The 26,633-nt window shown below is 48.1% G+C and overlaps 1 protein-coding gene across 1 annotated transcript in view; it reads right to left on the bottom strand.

The window, feature by feature from the left end:
• PTPN12 (protein tyrosine phosphatase non-receptor type 12) overlaps window positions 1-23,964 on the bottom strand; it is an 82,521-nt gene extending 58,557 nt beyond the window's left edge. The window contains exon 1 of the mRNA XM_069765131.1: window positions 23,620-23,964. Within this exon, the coding sequence (XP_069621232.1) occupies window positions 23,620-23,718 (99 nt within the window). The 5' untranslated portion in view covers window positions 23,719-23,964. The remainder of the gene's footprint in view (window positions 1-23,619) is intronic.
• Window positions 23,965-26,633: the final 2,669 nt, after the last annotated feature.

The following is a 26,633-nucleotide window of genomic DNA, read 5'->3' as shown; positions in this document are numbered from 1 at the left end:
GTAACTCAGGGCAACCTAAAGAGAATGTTGTGAGCCAAGTCCCCTTGTAACAGAGCAACCTAAAGAGAATGCTGTGAGCCACGCCTCCTGTAACTCAGGGCAACCTAAAGAGAATGTTGTGAGCCAAGTCCCCTTGTAACAGAGCAACCTAAAGAGAATGCTGTGAGCCACACCCCCTGTAACGCAGGGCAACCAGAGAATGCTGTGAGCCATGCCCCCTGTAACGCAATGCAACCTAAAGAGAATGCTGTGAGCCATGCCCCTAGTAACAGGACAACCTAAAGAGAATGCTGTGAGCCACACCCCCTGTAACGCAGGGCAACCTAAAGAGAATGTTGTGAGCCAAGTCCCCTTGTAACAGAGCAACCTAAAGAGAATGCTGTGAGCCACGCCTCCTGTAACTCAGGGCAACCTAAAGAGAATGTTGTGAGCCAAGTCCCCTTGTAACAGAGCAACCTAAAGAGAATGCTGTGAGCCACACCCCCTGTAACGCAGGGCAACCAGAGAATGCTGTGAGCCATGCCCCCTGTAACGCAATGCAACCTAAAGAGAATGCTGTGAGCCATGCCCCTAGTAACAGGACAACCTAAAGAGAATGCTGTGAGCCACACCCCCTGTAACGCAGGGCAACCTAAAGAGAATGTTGTGAGCCACGCCCCCTTGTAACAGAGCAACCTAAAGAGAATGCTGTGACCAACACCCCCTGTAACGCAGGGCAACCTAAAGAAAATGCTGTGAGCCATGCCCCCTGTAACACAGGGCAACCTAAAGAAAATGCTGTGAGCCATGCCCCCTGTAACGCAGGGCAACCTAGAGAATGCAGTGAGCCATGCCCCCTGTAACGCAGGGCAACCTAGAGAATGCTGTGAGCCATGCCCCTTGTAACTCAGGGCAACCTAGAGAATGCTGTGAGCCATGCCCCTTGTAACTCAGGGCAACCTAGAGAATGCTGTGAGCCATGCCCCTTGTAACTCAGGGCAACCTAGAGAATGCTGTGAGCTACGCCCCCTGTAACGCAGGGCAACAAGAGAATGCTGTGAGCCATGCCTCCTGTAACGCAGGCAACCTAAAGAGAATGCTGTGAGCCACGCCCACAGTAACGCAGGGCAACCAGAGAATGCTGTGAGCCATGCCCCTTGTAACGCAGGGCAACCTAGCCCCCTGTAATGCAGGGCAACCAGACAATGCGGTGAGCCACGCCCCCTAGTAACAGGACAACCTAAAGAGAATGCTGTGAGCCCCTTGTAATGCAGAGCAACCTAGAGAATGCTGAGAGCAATGCCCCCTCGTGACATAGTGCAACCTAAAGAGAATGCTGTGAGCCATGCCCCTAGTAGCAGGACAACCTAAAGAGAATGCTGTGAGCCACACCCCCTGTAACGCAGGGCAACCTAAAGAGAATGTTGTGAGCCACACCCCCTGTAACGCAGGGCAACCTAAAGAGAATGTTGTGAGCCACGGCCCCTTGTAACAGAGCAACCTAAAGAGAATGCTGTGAGCCACGCCCCCTTGTAACAGAGGAACCTAAAGAGAATGCTGTGAGCCACGCCCCCTAGTAACAAAACAACCTAAAGAGAATGCTGTGAGCCACGCCCCCTTGTAAAGAGCATAAAATATATGAACTAAATAAAAAGGCCAGTATTTAAGAATAAATAAAAAATATGTAAATGGAAAGCAGCAGACAGAAGAGGGAAGGCCACTCTTGGGCTGGTGACAGGTTCTCTTTACAGCTCAATCATACAACCATATCTTTTTCGATTAATCTAAAATATTTAAGAATACATTTGCAAAGGAAACAAAGTGTATGTTCACAAAAATGCCAGTAACTATCTGAATGCAGAACTGGCAGGCACAGAAACAAAGGTCAGCTGTAGGCAACAGTTGGTGCAGGATACATGCCGGTGTGTGTACAGTACAGAGCAAAGGTTTGGACACACCTTCTCATTTAAAGATTTTTCTGTATTTTCATGACTATGAAAATTGTACATTCACACTGAAGGCATCAAAACTATGAATTAACACATGTGGAATTATATACTTAACAAACAAGTGTGAGACAACTGAAATTATCTACTATATAATTGTCTAAGGGTCACTTCAGTCTGTCCTTCTGTCTGTCATGGATAGTCATTGGTTGCGGCCTCTGTCTGTCATGGAAATGCAAGTCGCTGATTGGTCTCGCCAGCTGCCTGTCATGGCTGCCTCAACCAATCAGCGACGGCCACAGTCCGATTAGTCCCTCCCTACTCCCCGCAGTCAGTGCCCGGCGCCCGCTTCATACTCCCCTCCAGTCACCGCTCACACAGGGTTAATGCCAGCGGTAACAGACCACATTATGTCGCGGGTAACTCACTCCGTTACCGCCGCTATTGACCCTGTGTGACCAAGTTTTTACTATTGATGCTGTCTATGCAGCATCATTAGTAAAAATATCTAATGTTGCAAATAATAATTATCATTTGTAATAATTGTTATTCTCACCCTCCGACATGTGCCCTCTCCTCGGCAGTGCAAGCGGCAGGTTCCGGTGCCAAAGATGCTATGCAACAAGGAACTGCCATTATGTCACGGTCACACGACCGCGACGTCATCACAGGTCCTGCGCTCATACCAATCCTGGGACCGGAAGCTGCCGCGTGCACCGCACACAGGCACCAGGGGCCCTCGGAAGGTGAGTATATGTTTATTTTTTATTTTAAGTCTTTTTTAACCTGTTACATACGTGGGCTGTGCTATACACTACGTGGGCTGTGCTATACACTACGTGGGCTGTGCTATACACTACGTGGGCTGTGCTATACACTACGTGGACATGCATATTCTAGAATATCCAATGCATTAGAATCGGGCCACCATCTAGTGTCTTATATTCTAGGTTCTTCAAAGTAGCCACTGCTTTGCACACTCTTGGCATTCTCACTTTTTTGTTAAGTATATAATTCCACATGTGTTAATTCATAGTTTTGATGCCTTCAGTGTGAATGTACAATTGTCATAGTCATGAAAATACAGAAAAATCTTTAAATGAGAAGGTGTGTCCAAACTTTTGATCTGTACTGTACATAAATAACCGTGGTCAAGTACCACTTCCATGGAGACCTCATTTTCACGGTGGAGGCAGCAGGATAAAAGGTAGCAATACTATAGCAGCCAGAATCCACAGAGTATTTATGACGTCCTTATGTCCCATCAGGAGATACCGATAGGGACCGAATTCATGTGGCAGCCCACACCGGCACCTCACACTCACGTGAACAGTGATAGTCAATGGGAAACATTAGGGCATAGCAGGGGCGACTCAGATAGGAAAGATTCATCGAGTGGTGTCATTGCTCCGAAAGCCAAGGTCTAACCAACACCATTGTGCAAATCAGACCAAATGAAATGGTGTTTGAATATATGTAGGAGCGGGCACCGCATAAACAATGTATTACTAGAGGGATCAGCCTAATGCATACTACCACACATTTAGGGATCACCTAGAACACAATCGTTTCCCCGATGGCCGACACACAGCTCAGATGATGTATGGAGACCACTATCCATCGCAGAGAGCTGACATAATGCAGACTGAGCGGATGCACTTAAGTTTTGTATACAGTATTTAGCCAAAGGGCTTAAAATGCACATGTTCTTGGACCAGGGCTTATTGCCAAAAAAAAAGTTTAAACCCCATCAAGGGAAGCATAATCAAGGAACAAGTTACAAGAGCACCATGTTTTAGTGGCAAAAGCGTCACATTATAAAGGTATACATACACACACATGCGTTGTCACTTATGATAAAAGGTAACAGAATCGAACACATCAGTGGATCTGTAAAATATATGCACTAGATCACCTATATAGTGTGAATCTTGAGAGGACTAGTGAGGCGGACAGCGCATTGGTGCTGTGATTGGCTTGCTATGAGGCTGCGCAGAGAAAACCTGGTAACGCCGGCTCTTCACGCACTTTTAGAGATGGGGATCAGAACACGCCGCCTCTACTACAGCTGGTTACTTATTACTTAGCTCTTCTACTATATAATTGTTTAACCCCTTCAAGTTGCGGCCCTTTTTCATTTTTGCGTTTTCGTTTTTCACTTCCCTCCTTCCCTGAGCCATAACTTTTTTATTTTTCCGTCAATATGATCATGTGAGAGCTTATTTTTTGCGGGACAAGTTGTACTTTTGAACGACACCATTGGTTTTACCATGTCTTTTACTAGAAAAAAATTCCAAGTGCGGTGAAATTGCAAAAAAAGTGCAATCCCACACTTGTTTTTTGTTTGGCTTTTTTGCTAGGTTCATTAAATGCTAAAACTGACCTGCCATTATGATTCTCTAGGTCATTACGAGTTCATAGACATCTAACATGACTAGGTTATTTTTTATCTAAGTGGTAAAAAAAAAAATCCAAACTTTGCTAAAAAAAAAAAAAAAAGTGCCATTTTCCGATACCCGTAGCGTCTCCATTTTTCGTGATCTGGGGTCGGGTGAGGGCTTATTTTTTGCGTGCCGAGCTGATGTTTTTAATGATACCATTTTTGCGCAGATACGTTCTTTTGATCGCCCGTTATTGCATTTTAATGCAATGTCGCGGCGACCAAAAAAACGTAATTCTGGCACTTCGGATTTTTTTCTCGCTACGCCGTTTAGCGATCAGGTTAATGCTTTTTTTTAATTGATAGATCGGGCGATTCTGAACACGGCGATACCAAATATGTGTATGTTTGATTTTTTTTATTGTTTTATTTAGGATGGGGTGCAAGGGGGGTGATTTAAACTTTTATATTTTTATATTTTTTTCATATTTTTAAAAACATTTTTTTTTTTTACTTGTGCCATGCTTCAATAGCCTCCATGGGAGGCTAGAAGCTGGCACCACTTGATCGGCTCAGCTACATAACAGCGATCATCAGATCGCTGCTATGTAGCTGAAATGCAGGTGTGCTGTGAGCGCCGACCACAGGGGGGCGCTCACAGCAGGCCTGCATCAGTAACCATAGAGGTCTCAAGGACCTCTATGGTTACCTTCCTGATGCATCGCCGACCCCCGATCATGTGACGGGGGTCGGCGATGACGTCATTTCCGGCCGCCCGGCCGGATGCGGTAGTTAAATGCCTCTGTCTGTGTTTGACAGCGGCATTTAACAGGTTAATAGCGGCAGGTGAATAGCGATTTCACCCGCCGCTATTGCGCGAACATGTCAGCTGTACAAAACAGCTGACATGTCGCGACTTTGATGTGGGCTCACCGCCGGAGCCCACATCAAAGGGGGTGACACGGCATGCGCAGTACTAGTACGGCGCATGTCGTGAAGGGGTTAAGGGTCACTTCCGTCTGTCTGTCCTTCTGTCACGGTTATTCATTCGCTGATTGGTCTCGCCAGCTGCCTGTCATGGCTGCCGCGACCAATCACCGACGGGCACAGTCCGGAAGAAAATGGCCGCTCCTTATTCCCCTTATTCTCAGTGCCTGTCGACCGCATACTCCCCTCCGGTCACCGCTAACCCAGGGTTAATGCCGCAGGTAATGGACTCCGTTACCACCGCTATTAACCCTGTGTGTCCCCAACTTTTTACTATTGACGCTGCCTATGCGGCATCAATAGTAAAAAATGTAACGTTAAAAATAATTTTAAAAAACCATGCTATACTCACCCTCCGTAGCAGCTCGCGCCGGCCACCATCTTCCGTTGCAGGTTCCAGTGGCAGAAGGACCTGCCATGACGTCACGGTCATGTGACCGCGACGTCATCACAGGGCCTGCGCTACAAAGACCTGCCATGACGTCGCAGACATGTGACTGCGACGTCACCACAGGTCCTGCGCGCATACTGACCCTGGGACCGGAACCTGCCGTGGACTACAAGGGCTCCTTCGGAAAGGTGAGTATATGTTTATTTTTTATTTTTTCACCTGTGACAAACGTGGCTGGACAATATACTACGTGGCTGGGCAATATACTACGTGGCTGGGCAATATACTACGTGGCTGGGCAATATACTACGTGGCTGGGCAATATACTACGTGGCTGGGCAATATACTACGTGGCTGGGCAATATACTACGTCGCTGGGCAATATACTACGTCGCTGACTACGTAACTGGGCAATATACTACGTAACTGGGCAATATACTAAGTAACTTGGCAATATAGTATGTGGCTGGGCAATATTCTACGTGGGCTGTGCAATATACTACGTGGATATGCATATTCTAGAATACCGCTAGAATGCGTTAGAATAGGGCCACCATCTAGTCTACTATATCATTGTCTAAGTGTCACTTCCGTCTTTCTGTCCTTCTGTCTGTGTCATGGATATTCATTGGTCGCGGCCTCTGTCTGTCATGGAAATCCAAGTCGCTGATTGGTCGCGGCAAAACAGCCGCGACCAATCAGCAACAGGGACAGTCCGGAAGAAAATGGCCGCTCCTTACTCCCCGCAGTCAGTGCCCGGCGCCCGCATACTCCCTTCCAGTCACCGCTCACACAGGGTTGATGCCGGTGGTAACGGACCGCGTTATGCCGCGGGTAACGCACTCCGTAACCGCTGCTATTAACCCTGTGTGTCCCCAGCTTTTTACTATTGATGCTGCCTATGCGGCATCAATAGTAAAAAAAATGTAATGTTAAAAATAATAAAAAAAACAAAAAACCTGCTGTTCTCACCCTCCGTAGTCCGCCGAGCCACTTGTGCCTGCCGCCATCTTCCGTTCCCGGCGATGGATTGCAAAATCACCCAGAAGACTTAGCGGTCTCGCGAGACCGCTAAGTCATCTGGGTAATTTCGCAATGCATCCTGGGAACGGAAGATGGCGGCAGGCACGCGCGTATCGCCGGAGCTTCAGTGGATCCCAGGGGGTGAGTATATAACTATTTTGTCTTTAAATTATTTTTTTTAACAGGGATATGGTGCCCACACTGCTGTATACAACGTGGGCTGTGTTTGATACCGCGTGGCTGCTATATACTACATAGGCAGTGTTATATACTGCGTGGGCTGTGCTATATATTACGTGGCCACTGTTATATACTGCGTGGGCAGTGTTATATAGTACGTGGCTGGGTTATATACTGCGTGGCCACTGTTATATATTGCGTGGCCAGTATTAACACATCGGGTATTCTACAATATGTATGTATGTATATAGCAGCCACATAGTATATAGCACAGGCCACGCAGTATTTGTCTGCTATATACTACATGGCTCCTATATACTACGTGGCCTGTGCTATATACTATGTGGCTGCTATATACATACATATTCTAGAATACCCGATGCATTAGATTTGGGCCACCATCTAGTGGATATATAAGCATGTATTGGCCATAGACACTACATCACCCCGATACATGTGGGGTTCCTTCTCCCCTGGCTGCACATAGCACTTTATTGCTGCCATTCAAGCTGAATCTGCATTGGGTAACGGCTCTGCCAGTTTAGCAGGTTTTTCCATGGATTATCTTCCATGTGTTTCTCCTAACATGCAATAATTTAAGCATATTGGGTTATTTGTGGCTTAGCTGGCAGCACACCATCCATTGAGCTGTTTTAGATCGGTTTTTTTCAGTGTTTATTAATTCTCAGCACTTATCAGTGATACGCCGTTGTTATGATTACATCTACCCTAGTGTTAGGCTATGTGCACACGTTGCGGATTCGCAGCATTTTTTGCAGTGCAGAAACGCTGCAGATCCGCAATCAATGTAAATCAATGAGAAAAAAAATGCTGTGCACACTTTGCAGAAAATCCACTGCGGAAACGCTGCGGATTAAAAGTAGTAGCATGTCACTACTTTTTTTGTGAATCTGCAGCGTTTTTGTACCCATTCCATTATAAAAAACCGCAGGGGTAAAAAAAACGCAGCAAATCCGCAAGATTGTCTATCTAGGTCATTGGGGAAAGACCCTATTTGGCCAGGTTCTCGTTAGTCTTTTGGCTTTTTAAATGTTTGTAAGATTTTCTATGGTCTTTTGTGTTTTTCTAGTTACATTCAATAAACTATTTTGCTATAGGTGATCCCTAAATGTGTGCATACCACTTTCTCTTGTGCTTTTTCGACCAAATGAAAGTGTCACTAAACAGTCATTTAACCACAAAATGTGTTATCACATTCCCTTTAAAATGCAGAACACAAAAAACTTGTCCAAAAAGGAGGTGTTCGTTTATATGGGTGTAAAGGACTCTCAGAAGCCAAGAAAAATCGAAGTGGGAACAAACATAAGAATCACAATGATTGTGAAAACATTTCTAGCATCTCAGCATACAGTGTGGGAAAAGAATCATTGACTTCTAGATGTCTCCAGAGCACACTAGCAACAAAAACTTCAACCAGAAGCAGATGAGATTCTCAACAGGAAGTGAAAGATTTCCTAGCAGGGAAAAATAAACCTCTGAAATAACATCCATCAATCTACGTGAAAACGCCAGGCTAATAAACTCAAACAAATGTTTAACGACTTAAAGGCAACCTGTCAGGAGATTGATGCTGCCCGAACCAGGAGGAATAATGCCCTTGTTACTAACTGATATATTTTACTACAATCCAGATTAAGACACGCTCAAAGGTAATTCCCACGGATGATGGATTACGGGGTCCCTTCTGCTGGGATTCGCAGTAATCCAAAGATTGGATCTCTGATGCCCCGTCAGGAATGGAGTGAACTGTGCATGCTCAATTTGTCTCTGGGTCTGATGAAAATAGCCCCTCGCTATACCCAGCAGTCCCAAAGACAATGAATGGAGGCCGAGCATGCGCAGCTCCGCGTCACTCTGGTTTCAGGGTACAAGAGGCCAGGTTCCAGGACTGAAATTGGAACAACTGTTACTCTTGAGTCATCATCAGGGCTGTGTAGTCGGAGTCCATTTTGGTTGAGTCGGTGTCATGGAAATTGAGGAGTCAGAGGTTTGGCTTACTGACTCCACAGCCTGGTCATCACAAAATCTCTACATCTCTTAAGCTCAAACAGGTATGGTGCGGGGGATAACCAACACATGTAAAACCTGCATTAAGGGCCATTCACACAAAGCAATAATAGCCTAAAATAAAACAAAAAACTGTGCTCTCAAAAGAAAATTCAACAGTATTCAAGTACAATGTGATCTTAGAAGACGAAGGGTAATGAGTTTGTGCAGGTAGATAGCATCATCCCTTTAAGAGTAAACTAGCCGTGCACATGCTACAACTGTCCCACCTTGAATGGCCAGCTTGACCCAAGCGCGGATGTATGTTCAATGGGGAAAACAGAGAAAGGTGTTGCGAGACTTATCTCCAGGAAAACAAAAAGATCGGTGGTGGAAGGACAGAGAAAGGGTTTTCCTTCGAAAACTGGTTCAAAGCAATTTGAAAAGTCACAACATTTTTGCATAAAATCTTTTATACCAGAACCCTGGAATAAAAAGGTTTGAAAAGTCACAAACTATTGACGCACTGCGAGACAGTTAAAATTTAGACACTTTTTCTCACACCTGACAAGCAGTAAAAGATTAAGATTTATAGCTACTTTCCAGACGCTCCTGATTAATGGAAGAGAAAATCCGGGACTATGTGGGAAAAAAAAATGTGCCTATGCACTAACAAGCAGGTGTATACCTTCAAACTGTAAAAGGCAAACTATATAGTCGCTCACTGGGTGTAGATTGGCAAATCCAAGGAAAGGACCATGCTCCCGTGTAGCCTTCTAATGAGAATCCAAAAATGGCATTTATTGTCAAACTACTGTGCTTTCTCTTTTTAAATCATAATGACAACCCAAAACATCCAAATTGACCCTGATCAAAAGTTCACATACCCCATTTCTTAATACCGTGTATTGCCACCTCTAACATCAATGACAGCTTGAAGTCTTTTGTGGTAGTTGTGGATGAGGTTCTTTATTTTCTCAGATCGTAACGCTGCTCACTCTTCTTGGCAAAAAGCCTCCAGTTCCTGTAAATTCCTGGGCTGTCTAGCATGACCTGCGTGCTTGAGATCTTCCCAGAGTGGCTCAATGAGACTGATGGCCACTCCAGAACCTTCACTTTATTCTGCTGTAGCCAATGACAGGTCGACTTGCCTTTGTGTTTTGGATCGTTGTCATGTTGAAACGTCCAAGTAGGTCCCATGCGCAGCTTCTGGGCTGATGATTGCAAATTTGCCTCCAGTATTTGCTGATTACGTGCAGCATTTATCTTTCCTTCAGCTTTGACCAATTTTCCTCCTGTACCTTTGTAGCTCACACATCCCCAAAACATAAGGGATCCACCTCTGTGCTTTACAGTAGGAAGTGTTCCTTTCATCATAGGCATTGTTGACCTCTCTCCAAAACGTAACGTTTAGGCTATGTGCACACGTAGGAAAAGAGGTGCAGAATTTTCTGCACAAAATCCACATCTCCAGGCAGAATCCGCAGCCGCGGATTTGCCGCGGTTTTTATGCGGATTTTGTGTGGATTTTATGTGGAATTGATGCGGATTTTGTGCGCATTTTCTGCAATTTTTGCCACAGCGGATTTTTAACATGGAGAAGTGCCAAAACGCTGCAGATCCGCACAAGAGAAGTGACATGCACTTCTTTGAAATCCGCAGCAATTCCGCACTGATTTTTCCACACCATCTACACAGCTATTTTTTTTCCCATAGAATAACATTATACTGTACATCACAGCGTTTCTGCGTGGAAAAATCCACTGCGGATCCGCAGCAAATCCGCACCGTGTGCACATAGCCTTATGGTTGTGGCCAAAAAGTTCAATTTTGGTCTCATCACTCCAAATTACCTTGTTCTAGAAGTTTTGAGGCTTGCTCTGTGCCGTTTTGCGTATTGTAGGCGATGTACTTTGCGGTATTTGCACAGTAATGGCTTTATTCTGGCGACTCGACCATGCAGCCCATTTTTCTTCAAGTGCCTCTTGAAACAGCCACACCGCTAGTTTTCAGAGAGTCCTGTATTTCAGATGATGCCATTTGTGGGTTTTTCTTTTTATCTTGAACACTTTTCCTGGCATTTGTCACAGGTGACGATGTTACCTTTAGTAGCCATTCACACCCATTTGTGTCATCTGTGCATGTTATCAGGCCAAAATCACCAGGGTATATGAACTTTTGATCAGGGTCATTTGGATGTTTTGGGTTGTCATTATGATTTAAAAAGAAAAAACACAGTAGTTTTACAATAAATGGCTTCACTCAACCACTAACCACGAGTGGAGAAAAAAAGTTTTGGTGTTATTCATATTCTCTGGAAAAAAAAGGCCAAGTAAGCAAGAATTCTGCCGGGGTATGTAAACTTTTGAGCACAACTGTATGCTGCATTAAAAAAAAAAATATTTCACCTGCTGAACAAGCATTTTGCTCATTTATTAGTAGCCTGATTACACTGCAAATAACAGTGACATGATCGGTTTTACCGGTGTACTGAACAAGCAGCAATCATCCTGTATGCATTGTCAGAGCGGCCGACCTGCCCAGACTATTAGAAGACCGCTAATTGGCGGCAGGTAGCGGATCAGCGGTTGGGTACCTACTCTGATCATGTAGCGCCATCGCACTGAAAGCTTCCAACTATGTAACCACAAGCATCTGTCACATTGCTGAATGACAACTCCGAATATGCTGAAGAAAGTTTGGGATTAGAAAATCCTTGACAGGGAAAGTGAATAGCTAAGCAGCACTTAAGAGGACATTTTTGAGCGTGCCAGTACAAGAGAAACACTTCCCTGGGGCGCTGACTACCTGGATATTCTAGCAGTCTGCACAGCATATTGAAATGCCACATTGCACACATACGCCTTCCCATAACTCCAGGGATGTGCCTGAACATCTTAGATCCTCCCCGAGATAACAGGCTTTTCTTAGCTCTCCTCTATTCACGGGATATCATCCCTCGGGGAGATCAGGCAGGTATTCACCAAGACTACTTATCTGGACCCCCATTCAGCAGACACATTGCCAAAAACAAGAGAAAGTAAGCGCTAAAATCCCAGACAAGCAGCAATTAATGATCTTGTAAAAATATCTTAATGGAACCAGAAAGCTAGCAGATCATTACAGCACAGGGGAAAAAGCTCGTATGGCCGTGCCCATAGCAGCCCCATTGTCGCCTTATCAGTTATCCACTCTGCTGCCACTGAAGACTAAATATTATAAGAATGGGAGTAAACCAGTACAGAATAGTCCTGAGAGGCAGGGGGCCTTCTATTATATTACCACTCCCATCCGTCAGACCTATAGTAGTGGGGCATATGGGCTAGCACCTAGGAGCCTCATGGTAGCCATGCCCTTATGACAGCTGCCACCATGCTTTGCTCCATGCATATTTTCTGCAGGACAAAATACTACAAACATGCTTTTGTTCATTTTATTTTTACCAAAACAGATTGTTCCTTTTTCGGAGCCATTTCCGCTGCATGTGACCCATCTGATGAATAGAAGAATTGAACAAGAGCACAGTTCACAAGCTTCACCCTCTTATCGTTCAGCGGCAGAGGCCAGAAACAGCTGCTGTCTGCCGTCTCCATGAAGATCACAACTGCAGCAAAACGGTCCAGGACTTCCCTTTTATTCACTTTCAGGCATGGATCATTTTGGTGTCGGCAGGGTGTAGCATGCTTTTTCCCCCCAAAGATCGCCCTTACTAGGTGAGAAAATCATAAGTGGGTCTCATCTGTCTAAAAGGGGTTGTCCAGGTTGAAATAAATAGTATAGAGTCACTGTGACTGCAGACCGCCGAGTCCCAACAGTTGTGTGATGCCCTCCCTGACTTGATTCCCCCCTTGTTCTTCATGCGGAGGAGCGGTCACCTGACGACTAGTCTCATCGGGCTGGTCTTGGTAGAGGAGAAGTACCACAAACATGCCCGTCCTCCCCTGCAGCGGAATCATGACAGTGTGTGCATCGCACGCTGTCACAGTGACAAAAGAAACACGATAGAGTGACTGCAGACTTCTCATTTCAGCCTGGACATCCTCTTTAATGACGTAAAGACTGTTACTTAGTAGGAACTATGTGAAGTATGTAAAAGATTCACATCAATCTTGGACACTTTCCAAGCCAAGAGCAAAAAAAAAAAAAAAACTGTCGGATTCTCTTATAATCCTCTCTGAAACGTAACGGCAATTAAAATAGTCCTTATATGTATAAGATGAAGTATCTGCAGAAGGTGCCAGAAATGTCTAATTGAAGTAGGTCCCACATTACCGGACCCTCCCCTTTAAGGTGGATATATGGATTTTACCACTGAAATAAATGGAAAGATAACGACAGCCACTTGTCTTTTGGGTCCCATGCACTAAAGAGGACCAGCAATAGGGATCAGGGAGCTCCCATTCCCCTTACACGTTGGTGTCCTATATGTGGGGACCTCTGACTATCCGGTATCTGTGTGGATATGCCATCAATGCTCCAGATCAGTGTTCCCAACTCCAGCCCTCAAGGTCCACCAACCAATCTGGGGATGCAATTATCACCTGGGCAATACTAAGGAAATCCTGAAAACATGACCTGTTGGTGGGTCCCCAAAGCTGGAGGAGGCGAACACTGCTCCAAGTGGGTAATACGCCTTTACCGTGAAGTCCGTTCTCCAGCATTAGAGGGGTTTGCTGGGCACAATAGTGTGCTTATATACAGCGGCTCCATTCATTCTGCATGGGACAGTCTCAGAAAATGGAGAGCTGTACTCGGCTTTCTGCTGGACCTAGAGACTGCACGGCCAAGAAAGCAGCAGGGGGCAAAATGGCTCTACCCCACCAGGAAACGACTGCTCTGATCATCCACTAGTGTCCCGGACAATTGGTAAGAAATCATGCACATCGCAGAGATTGGCGCTGGAGCCTAAAGCCGCTGCCCCCACACGGGTCAGAAATGCTGCAAAATTTCACATACTGAATCCACAGAGGATTACAGCAGATAAGTATTATTCACATGAGGAGTGGTATTTCTGCAGTTTTTAGATACAGTTGATGTCACATGCAGAAACAACAAGGATCTGTTGGAGATTTTTCCTGTTGAGTTCAATGGGGAAGTAAAAATGTGCACTCAAGTCCTACTGTAGTATTACAGATCTTCCACCAGGTTATCAGTGGATTAGATGCACAACGGCCAGGCCCAGGTATTCATCTACAATGAAAGAGCAGGACAATCATTTTATTCTGCTGCTCCCCAACTGATGTGTGCCCACTGGTGCCAGAACACACAGGGAGGTGTGGGCAGGGGATGAATGGCATGAGACGAGCAAGGATATGTATTTTTTTTTATTTTGGTCATCAGCTTCTAGAATCAGTATATTTGCTTTGAAAACTTAACAGAAAATCTGACGAGTCAGAACTTGCCCATCTGGCGCCATATGTACCAGTTATAGTCACTTTTGGGCTGATAATGGAGGCTTTCTATGGCACCAAGTGATGGAACTTTTTACCCTGTAGAAATTCTTCTAGCGGTCATTTCCTCCACAAGACTTTCATAGTGAACTGGTGGCAGTTCCTCACAGGTCTGTCAATGGAAGCTTCCTGAATAGTAAAGCTTTTATGGCCATGCTTTTTACTGACCTTCTAAAAGGCATTGCCTAGAAGTCATGATCTACAAAGGACATCTGAAGCAGAAAGCGGTCCTCTGCTAGCATGAATGTGCTCCTCAGGACTGAGAGCCAGGACTCATTTGTGACTGTGGAAGCAGCTAAAGCTGAAGCGTAGGCCATAGGCAAAAAGAAACCGCCAATGTTAGTATAGTCTCTGTAAGCCAACATAAGGACAGTCCGGTAGGTGGCACCAAGAGGGGTCATCCACCATGCCAGCCTCGCAGTGCATTCCAGCATTAGGTAGCCAGGAGGCAACAACCTGTACTGCATGGTAGGAGAAGGGCGATAGAGCACATTGATCATGGAAGTGGCTAATCACTATAGACTAGATATGTGGCATGTTATCTTTGGAGATAAGATCTTGAAGACATTCTTCATTCCAGTCTGTTCTGACAGTATATGTCAAATGTAGGGCAAAACCACAGTGAGGGCATGGACTAGGGTGATGTTCACACTGCATCCAAACTACAGAGGCCAACAGCACTCTTCTAACCCATCAGACTGCGCCAACCTATGCCCTTTTTTTTGTCCATGTGGCCAATGTAGACACTGTAACCCAGATTCTGCACGCCTGGTGTTCTGTATGCCAGTGTTGATAGAGTGAGCTGGAGTAAAAGGCAATAAATTCAATAAGAGGCGTACAACTCCACAAGAAACGTACTCCAACACTTGTCGGAATTTACACCCTTTTGTGGCATACATGATTGTCAGCCTCGCTCCTCCACACCCCTCTCAGCTCAGCGTCGCAATGGACATTTGCTGCATTTTTTTTATTTTAGAAGTTTTATGCCTGAATTCTCGCAAAAACGTTTTGATGACTTGGCCCTTGTACCTCTGCACAGTGGAGGAACGTTCCTGTGCAGTGCCCGCCTTCCTGCTTTTGGTGGGGATTTCGGTTACTACAGTTCCTCCATATGTTTCCTAATATAAAACAGACAGGGTCAGCAATGCCTCTCCTCCATTGACCTGGTCTTTGCAGACAGGCTGCAGTGATGTCCCAAATACAGAGCACGTGACTGCTGCAGCCAATCACTGGGCTCATCAGTATGCTTTTACGATCATGTGAAAGATTCAATCAACAGCCTTCTCTTGTACGGTGAGTCTATATATGTGCATGTGTCCCACATTTTACTTAGTGTATTAAGCTCTTCACAAATTATTAGGTCGTGTTTTCCTTCACCCATCTCAAAAATGTCCTAGCATTGCGGCTGGGAGTATACAAAGAGCTCCTAGAGGCCGTGAGTCAGAGGATATTCCCAGGACCGAGACATTCTTCATTCACATCCAGAATAAATCCCTCCATTTATAAGCGATGACCACATATAAAAATGGCCACAAGCACTTGACATCAGAAAATAGAGCCAAGGACACATACATGTAAAGCTCTCTGAACAGCAAAAAAAAAAAAAATATATATATATATTATAAAAAAATATTGCCTTGCGCAGGCGTGTACTATGGAGGACAGAGAATGAACTTCAATCCAATATTGCAGCCAGCATGCAGCCAGCGGGTAAGGAAAGGGTGAATCAAACACCCGAAAACCCCGCCTCTACGGCTAAAAATTGTTCCCTCCAAATTCAGGTGACAGAGTCCCTTTAAGAGGAAACTTTGCGCAGCAGGCCTTCATGGTAAAATAGCTGCTTGGAAACCATTGCTAAGGACAGGCAACAAGCAGAAGAGACTCGTTTGGGCTAAAGAACACAAGGAATGGACATTAGACCAGTGGAAATCTGTGCTTTGGTCTGAGGAGTCCAAATTTGAGATCTTTGGTTCCAACCACCGTGTCTTTGTGCGACGCAGAAAAGGTGAACGGATGGACTCTACATGCCTGGTTCCCACCGTGAAGCATGGAGAAGGAGGTGTGATGGTGTGGGGGTGCTTTGCTGGTGACACTGTTAGGGATTTATTCAAAATTGAAGGCATACTGAACCAGCATGGCTACCACAGCATCTTGCAGCGGCATGCTATTCCATCTGGTTTGCGTTGAGTTGTACCATCATTTATTTTTCAACAGCACAATGACCCCAAACACACCTCCAGACTGTGTAAGGGCTATTTGACCAAGAAGGAGAGTGATGGGGTGCTACTCCAGATGACCAGACCTGAACCCAATCGAGATGGTTTGGGGTGAGCTGGACCGCAGAGTGAAGGCAAAAGGGCCAACAAGTGCTAAGCATCTCTGGGAACTCCTTCAAGATTGTTGGAAGACCATTCCCAGAGACTACCTCTTAAAGCTCATCAAGAGAATGCCAAGAGTGTGCAAAGCAGTCAAAGCAAAAGGTGGCTACTTTGAAGAACCTAGAATATAAGACATCATTTCAGTTGTTTCACACTTTTTTGTTAAGTATATAATTCCACATGTGTTAATTCATAGTTTTGATGCCTTCAGTGTGAATGTACAATTTGTCATAAGCATGAAAATACAGAAAAATCTTTAAATGAGGTGTGTCCAAACTTTGGTCTGTACTAAATATATATATATATATACACACTGCTCAAAACAAATAAAGGGAGCACTTAGACTATAACTCCAAGTAAATCAAACTTCTGAGAAATCAAACTGCCCACTTAGGAAGCAACACTGTTTGACAATCAATTTCACATGCTGTTGTGCAAATGGAATAGACAACAGATGGAAATTATTGGCAATTATCAAGACACACTCAAAGGAATGGTTCTGCAGGTGGGGACCACAGACCACATCTCCGTACCAATGCTTTCTGGCTGATGTTTTGGTCACTTTTGAATGTTGGTTGTGCTTTCACACTCGTGGTAGCATGAGACGGACTCAACCCATACAAGTGGCTCAGTTAGTGCAGCTCATCCAGGATGGCACATCAGTTCGAGCTGTGGCAAGAAAGTTTCCTGTGTCTGTCAGCGTAGTGTCCAGAGGCTGGAGGCGCTACCAGGAGATAGGCCAGTACACAAGGAGACGTGGAGGGGACCGTAGAAGGGCAACAACCCAGCAGCAGGACCGCTACCTCAGCCTTTGTGCAAGGAAGAACAGGAGGAGCACTGCCAGAGCCCCTGCAAAATGACATCCAGCAGGCCACAAATATGCATGTGTCTGCACAAACTGTTAGAAACCGACTCCATGAGGATGGCCTGAGTGCCCGACCTCCACAGATGGGGGTTGTGCTCACAGCCCAACACCATGCAGGACGCTTGCAATTTGCCACACACCACCAGGATTGGCAAATTCACCACTGGCGCCCTGTGCTCTAAACAGATGAAAGCAGGTTCACACTGAGCACATGTGACAGACGCCGTGGAGAGCGATCTGTTGCCTGCAACATCCTTCAGCATGACCGGTTTGGCAGTGGGTCAGTAATGGTATGGGGTGGCATTTCTTTGGAAGGCTGCACAGCCCTCCATGTGCTCGCCAAAGGTAGCCTGACTGCCATTAGGTACCAAGATGAGATCCTCAGAACCCTTGTGAGACCCGATGCTGGTGCGGTTGGCCCTGGGTTCCTCCTAATGCAGAACAAAGCCAGACCTCATGTGGCTGGAGTGTGTCAGCAGTTCCTGCAAGATGAAGGCATTGAAGCCATGGACTGGCCCACCCATTCCCCAGACCTGAATCAGTTTGAACACATCTGGGACATCATGTCTCGCACCATCCACCAATGTCACATTGCACCACAGACTGTCCAGGAGTTGGCGGATGCTTTAGTCCAGGTCTGGGAGGAGATCCCTCAGGAGACCATCCGCCACCTCATCAGGAGCATGCCCAGGCTTTGTAGGGAGGTCATGCAGGCACGTGGATGCCATACACACTACTGAGCATTATTTCCTTTTCTTGAGGCATTTGCACTGAAGTTGGATCAGTCTGTAACTTCTTTTTCCACTTTGATTTTGAGCATCATTCCAACTCCAGACCTCCGTGGGATATTAGATGTGTTTTACGTTGATAATTTTTAGGTTTTATTGTTCTCAACACATTTCTCTATGTAATGAATAAAGATTTACAACTGGAATATTTCATTCAGTGACATCTAGGATGTGGGATTTTAGTGTTCCCTTTATTTTTTTGAGAAAAAAAAAAATACACACACACCCACCCACCCCTATATACCCACACACACACCCCTATACACACACACACCTATATACACACACACACCTATATAGTTTTAGGCGCTCGCTCAAAACACATTTGTTCAGAGCGGCCTATCACGTTCCCTAATCAAAGTTATGTTATGTCTGTGTGTGTGTAGCCCATTCACTATCCCCATCTATTCCCCAACCCCTGAAGATGGCTGGACCATGATTGTAAATACATCATTGTAAATACACACCTGTACTTGTATCTCCCCCACCTCATTGTAGATTGTAAGCTCTCACGAGCAGGGTCGTCTTATTTTGCTTTAATTATTGTATTGTTAACGTTGTTACTTATGACTTTTGTGTTTGAAACTGTTAAACTGTAAAGCGCTGCGGAATATGTTGGCGCTATATAAGATTATTATTATTATTATTATTATTATTATTATTATTATTATTATTATTATTATTATTATTATTATATACACACACACACACACACACACACACCTATATACACACACACACACACCTATATACACACACACACACACCTATATACACACACACACAACCTATATACACACACACCTATATACACACACACACACACCTATATACACACACACACACACCTATACACACACACACACACACCTATACACACACACACACACACCTATATACACACACACACACACACACACCTATATACACACACACACACACACACCTATATACACACACACCTATATACACACACACCTATATACACACACACACACCTATATACACACACCTATATACACACACACCTATATACACACACACACACACACACCTATATACACACACCTATATACACACACACACCTATACCATGTAAGGGGGGTTGTCCACTACTTGAACAAGCTCTTTTCAATCGCCACAAATCTTTTCAACCGCCATCTACTATATAATTGTCTAAGGGTCACTTCCGTCTGTGTCTGTCACGGAAATCCCGCATCGCTAATTGGTCGCGGCCCGAGGCCGCGACCAATCAGCGACGGGCACAGTGCAGCCACGAGATGGCCGCTCCCTACTCCCCTGCCGTCAGTGCCCGCTCCATACTCCCCTCCAGTCAGCGCTCACACAGGGTTAATGGCAGCGTTAACAGACTGTTATATCGCACTTCGTTAACGCTGCTATTAACCCTGTGTGACCAACTTTTTACTATTGATGCTGATTATGCAGCATCAATAGTAAAAAGATCTAATGTTTAAAAAATAAATAAAAAATGATATACTCACCTTGTCGGCCCCCCGGATCCAGCCCAGGCCTTTCCCGCTCCTCGCGACGCTCCAGTCAATGCATTGCGGTCTCGCGAGATCATGACGTAGCGGTCTCACGAAACCGCTACGTCATCATCTCGCGAGACCACAATGCACTCTTGGGACCGGAGCATCGGTAAACGCCTGGGCTGGATCCGGGGGCTGACGGAAGGTGAGTATATAATGATTTTTTTTTTTTTTTAAACAGGGATATGGTGCCCACATTGCTATATACTACGTGGGCTGTGCTATATACTACGTGGGCTGTGCTATATACTACGTCGGCTGTGCTATATACTACGTCGGCTGTGCTCATATACTACGTCGGCTGTGCTCATATACTACGTCGGCTGTGCTCATATACTACGTCGGCTGTGCTCATATACTACGTCGGCTGTGCTATATACTACGTCGGCTGTGCTATATACTACGTGGGCTGTGCTCATATACTACGTGGGCTGTGCTCATATACTACGTGGGCTGTGCTCATATACTACGTGGGCTGTGCTCATATACTACGTCGGCTGTGCTGTATTTCTCTGCTTTATCTGTGCATCATGAATCGTGGTAGGTGTTAAAAGTGCGGGGCCCACAGACTCATTCACCCGGGGCCCTCAAAAACCTGGAGCTGGCCCTAGCTCACGCCTGGCCATGAACAATCAGCGACAGTCGCAGTCTGCCCGCGAATTGGCGCTGAATTTGAACCACGCTTCGCTAATTGGTCTAGGCCGGCTGAATCCTTTGTATAAATTGCATTATTCTGAAAACTTCATTAATAAACTACATACATATTCTAGAATACCTGATGCGTTAGAATCGGGCCACCATCTAGTAAATAATAACAGCCTGTACTCTTCCTCAGGGTTCCCAGGCCGGTATGTCTTGTGAGCCCTGCAGAAAATCAGTGGCCACCAATGGGCAGCTTCACACACCGTACATGCGGAGGCAGTCAGAAAGCTGTGGCAGATCTCACTTCCTCCGGATGTCAGTTTCATATAAAAGGAAGAGAAAATTTAGTGACCGCTGACTGGCTGCAGTGCTCACGTGACATAACTGCATCATGTGAGCCCCGATATTGCCAGCACTGAAAGTACTATTTTAACTGAGGGAATATAATGATTGAGAAGGACATGTGAATTCTTTGTGTGTTTTTTAACCTTTTTTCACCCATAGAAAGCAATGAGAAAGTGAAAAACTGCAGCACACAGGTTTTTGTTGCTTGTTTTGGTGAATAAATCTAACTTTATTAAACCACTGACAATTCACACATGTATCCCACACCAAAAATATGCATAAAAAAAGCAAAAAAGTAGCTTTTAACTGCAAAGTTTAGGCTGCAGAAAAAAAATGCTGCATGTGAACATAGTCTTACTAGCCTCAAACCACAAAACGACAGCACCTCCGATAACCCTTATACGAGCTGTGCGCACATTGTGAGACAAGCGCAAAAGAAAGGTTTGTTGTAAATGATGGACAGTATCATGTAGTGGCCTCATCTCTACTGTCCAGTGGAGACCACCAGAAGCAGGACCTTATGGACACACTGCTGCAAAGACGCCGTTGCCGAGGGCCGCAATGAAGGGACTTATCTTATGTGCAGTCCTTGTGTTGCTTGGTCCAGATGAGTGGAAATCTCTGAGGTCTGACGAGCTAACGTTTGAGATTCTTGGAACTAACAACCATATCTCCGTGAGTCTGATAAAAGGTGAGCGGATGGTCACGGTGTCTTTATGTATGGTGCCCCACATGAAGCATGGAGGGGAGCGGTGATGCTTTGCTGGTGACACTGTTGGTGATTTATCCCAAACTGAAGGCACCCTTACCACCCAGCATGGCTACCACAGCACTGTGCAGCCACGTCATCCTATCTGGTTTGTTTTAAGAGGAACCATAATTTGTGTTGCAACAGGACAATGACCAAAACTCATCTCCAGAAGGGCTAAATGACGAAGGAGGAGAGGGATGGAGAACTGCTGCAGGAGACATGGCCTCCATAATCACCGGACTGACACCTAACTCAGATTGGGGATGAGTTTGACGCTAAGTGAAGGCAAAGCAACCAAGTGCTCAGCACCTCCGGGTGTAAAGCGGTTCTCAGGATAAAGGGGCAACATATATTCTGGTTTGTTTCAGAAGCGCTTCTTAGGCTACGTTTACATTTGCGTTGTGCGGTGCTGCGTCGGCGACAACGCATGCAAAAACGCATGCAAAACGCAGCTTTTTGTGACGCATGCGTTCATTTTTTCATGATTTTTGGCGCAGACAAAAATGCATCATGCAGCGTTTTCTGTTGCGCCAAAAAGACGCATGCGTCACAACGCATGTCCATGCGCCCCCCATGTTAAATATAGGGGCGCATGCCCGCACAACGCTAATGTGAACGTAGCCTTACACCTTGTTTCCACACGTGTTCTCTCAGACAGAGGCAATGTAAGAAACGGGGCCGGGCACAGCAGAGACAACGCAGGGCACAGCAGAGACAAAGGGGCCACGATGACTGGCACAGCAGGGGCCACGCCGCAGGGCACAGCAGAGCTAACGGGGCCACGCCGCAGGGCACAGCAGAGCTAACGGGGCCACGCCGCAGGGCACAGCAGAGCTAACGGGGCCACGCCGCAGGGCACAGCAGAGCTAACGGGGCCACGCCGCAGGGCACAGCAGAGCTAACGGGGCCACGCCGCAGGGCACAGCAGAGCTAACGGGGCCACGCCGCAGGGCACAGCAGAGCTAACGGGGCCACGCCGCAGGGCACAGCAGAGCTAACGGGGCCACGCCGCAGGGCACAGCAGAGCTAACGGGGCCACGCCGCAGGGCACAGCAGAGCTAACGGGGCCACGCCGCAGGGCACAGCAGAGCTAACGGGGCCACGCCGCAGGGCACAGCAGAGCTAACGGGGCCACGCCGCAGGGCACAGCAGAGCTAACGGGGCCACGCCGCAGGGCACAGCAGAGCTAACGGGGCCACGCCGCAGGGCACAGCAGAGCTAACGGGGCCACGCCGCAGGGCACAGCAGAGCTAACGGGGCCACGCCGCAGGGCACAGCAGAGCTAACGGGGCCACGCCGCAGGGCACAGCAGAGCTAACGGGGCCACGCCGCAGGGCACAGCAGAGCTAACGGGGCCACGCTACAAGGCACAGCAGAGTTAACGGGGCCACTCTACAAGGCACAGCAGAGGTAACGGGGCCACACTACAAGGCACAGCAGAGGTAACGGGGCCACACTACAAGGCACAGCAGAGGTAACGGGGCCACACTACAAGGCACAGCAGAGGTAACGGGGCCACACTACAAGGCACAGCAGAGGTAACGGGGCCACACTACAAGGCACAGCAGAGGTAACGGGGCCACACTACAAGGCACAGCAGAGGTAACGGGGCCACACTACAAGGCACAGCAGAGGTAACGGGGCCACACTACAAGGCACAGCAGAGGTAACGGGGCACCCCGCCTGGTACAGTGGCCGCAGTGCTGCCAGGGCGGGTCTCAGTGACAGCACACAGCTCGCCGCAGTCCCAGCTGCCACCCCTGGGCTCATCGATCCGGCACTTCCTGTGGTGAGGGCGCAGTGATGGAGAGGGCGCAGCCCGTGTGCAGGAAGCGCTGGTGGAATCCTCCCTCCCCATAAGCTGCAGGCAGTAATCATTCCGTGGAGCGATCAGGAAGGAGGAGGAGGATCCGCTGGGAAATCGCCCCAAGATCACACGTCCACGAGGACCGCTTACCATGAAGTCGCAGGCGAAGTTGTCCTCCCCGTGCTGGTCCTTGCTGTTCATGGCCTGCACTTTCTGAATGAAGGTCCGCAGGATTTCCACCTGGTCCATGCTGGCTCCGTCCTCCACTGTGCCAGTCACAAGCTCCTGCCACCTGGGCTCTGTCAGGGTGGGGACAGCCGCGCTCTGCTAGCCCCTCGCCATGCGGAGCTGCCCCTTCCTTGTCATCTGCCTCCGCCGGAGGAGGGGGTGCAATGTGCCGCCGTCCCTGCTAGCGACCCGCGCACCTCCCAGCACCGACACACACTCTGAGGATGCACCGGAACACGCAACGCCGGGACCCTGCCCCAGCGCGCTGCCCATTGGCCGGCGAGACTCTCCTTCTCACATCCGATTGGCCGGTGAATCATACAGAAAAATGGGCGTGGAAACCCAACCCTTGTTCCCATCACACTCTCAATGGGCGGTTGAGCGATCAGCCATCTTAGGGCGGGGGACCAAGGGAGGAAAGGGGTGTGGCCAAAGACTGCTGCAGCCAATCGGCTATAGTGAGGGATATGATGAAAATGAGGCGTGGAGTGCAGCGTCACCTTTGAACATTAACCCTTTGTTTCCGTGATAAGCACCTTATGTGGCAATATTAGTGGCTGCTGTGAACTTAGAGCCACCTCTTCTTCACACCTGTGCTACAGGCTGCCCTTCCTGCTGCGCATGAGCAGTGGGAGTAGCCCCCAGAGCAGCGTATGCTGGCTCAGCAGCAGTGGGCTAGCTTGTAATTAGCTTTATCCCAGCACAGTACGTGCTCCCCTTCATTATAGGGGTCTTCCCCCTCACAGGAATCCGCGCCTCCGCTGCTGCCCCGGTGCCTGGTATTGTCTGAGGGCTGGCGACATGTGGACTGCATGGCAGCCAATCAGTGAGCTCAGCGGTGATGCAGACAATGCACTGGGGGCCGTGGTGGAGGCTCAGCGCCGGACCCTGGGAGGGTGAGAGGAGCTCAGCTGGATTAAAAAACCTAAAAGGAACTGGAATGTTCTGAAAAGACAAACCCCTTTAAGACCGGGGTGACACTTGCTGTGCTATGTCTCTCCCATCAGTACCCGGCACTCGGGACCGGAGCATGGGCTGCACAGACATACACGTCCCGAGTGCCGGCGGCAGTGCCGGGTACTGATGGGAGAGACATAGCAAGTGTGACCCGGCCCAGGTCACCGAATCTCCACACTGTGGACCAGTCATTGCTGCAACCTGCGCGGCCACACAGGGGCCCATTTCTACCTCCAAGGCAAGTGCATTTTTAGTAGCTCTTGTTCCCGCAGAGGGACCGTATAGTGTTCCCGCAGAGGGGCCGTATAGTGTTCCCGCACAGGGGCCGTATAGTGTTCCCACACAGGGGCCGTATAGTGTTCCCGCAGAGGGGCCGTATAGTGTTCCCGCAGAGGGGCCGTATAGTGTTCCCGCAGAGGGGCCGTATAGTGTTCCCGCACAGGGGCCGTATAGTGTTCCCGCACAGGGGCCGTATAGTGTTCCCGCACAGGGGCCGTATAGTGTTCCCGCACAGGGGCCGTATAGTGTTCCCGCACAGGGGCCGTATAGTGTTCCCGCACAGGGGCCGTATAGTGTTCCCGCACGGGGGCCGTATAGTGTTCCCGCACGGGGGCCGTATAGTGTTCCCGCACGGGGGCCGTATAGTGTTCCCGCACGGGGGCCGTATAGTGTTCCCGCACGGGGGCCGTATAGTGTTCCCGCACGGGGGCCGTATAGTGTTCCCGCACGGGGGCCGTATAGTGTTCCCGCACGGGGGCCGTATAGTGTTCCCGCACGGGGGCCGTATAGTGTTCCCGCAGAGGGGCCGTATAGTGTTCCCGCACGGGGGCCGTATAGTGTTCCCGCACGGGGGCCGTATAGTGTTCCCGCACGGGGGCCGTATAGTGTTCCCGCACGGGGGCCGTATAGTGTTCCCGCACGGGGGCCGTATAGTGTTCCCGCACGGGGGCCGTATAGTGTTCCCGCACGGGGGCCGTATAGTGTTCCCGCACGGGGGCCGTATAGTGTTCCCGCACGGGGGCCGTATAGTGTTCCCGCACGGGGGCCGTATAGTGTTCCCGCACGGGGGCCGTATAGTGTTCCCGCACGGGGGCCGTATAGTGTTCCCGCACGGGGGCCGTATAGTGTTCCCGCACGGGGGCCGTATAGTGTTCCCGCACGGGGGCCGTATAGTGTTCCCGCACGGGGGCCGTATATTGTTCCCGCACGGGGGCCGTATAGTGTTCCCGCACGGGGGCCGTATAGTGTTCCCGCACGGGGGCCGTATAGTGTTCCCGCACGGGGGCCGTATAGTGTTCCCGCACGGGGGCCGTATAGTGTTCCCGCACGGGGGCCGTATAGTGTTCCCGCACGGGGGCCGTATAGTGTTCCCGCACGGGGGCCGTATAGTGTTCCCGCACGGGGGCCGTATAGTGTTCCCGCACGGGGGCCGTATAGTGTTCCCGCACGGGGGCCGTATAGTGTTCCCGCACGGGGGCCGTATAGTGTTCCCGCACGGGGGCCGTATAGTGTTCCCGCACGGGGGCCGTATAGTGTTCCCGCACGGGGGCCGTATAGTGTTCCCGCACGGGGGCCGTATAGTGTTCCCGCACAGGGGCCATACACTCACAAAGCTCCGGAACTTTGCTATGTGTGTTTGTGTTTCTGCAACTCTCCTCTCTATGTTTTGGTACCAAAATCCTTGCCTTGATTCCTGTTCTGTTCTGGAGCCTGTCCTGGAGGCGCTAAATCCAGGCCCGAATCCTTGATCCTGTACCTGTCCTGTACCTGAACCTGTCTGAACTGTGTCTGATGTGATTATGTTCCTGGATTCCCTCTGCATCTGGAGCCTCACTCCCAGTGACTTTGAGTCTCTTGAAACCGGTGTTTCTGCTGAGCATCTACTACTCTGTGCTCTGACTACCTTGCGGTGTTAACCCCGTCTGGCTCATGTCCAGTACGGCGGTGTCTGCACCATCACGCTTGAGTTCCTTCCTAGG

The sequence above is a fragment of the Ranitomeya imitator genome, chromosome 4 (assembly GCF_032444005.1).
Source record: "Ranitomeya imitator isolate aRanImi1 chromosome 4, aRanImi1.pri, whole genome shotgun sequence".
NCBI classification, from domain to species: Eukaryota; Metazoa; Chordata; class Amphibia; order Anura; family Dendrobatidae; genus Ranitomeya; species Ranitomeya imitator.
The sequence above is the reverse complement of the archived record's forward strand: the minus strand, read 5'-3'. Positions and strand labels throughout refer to the sequence as shown.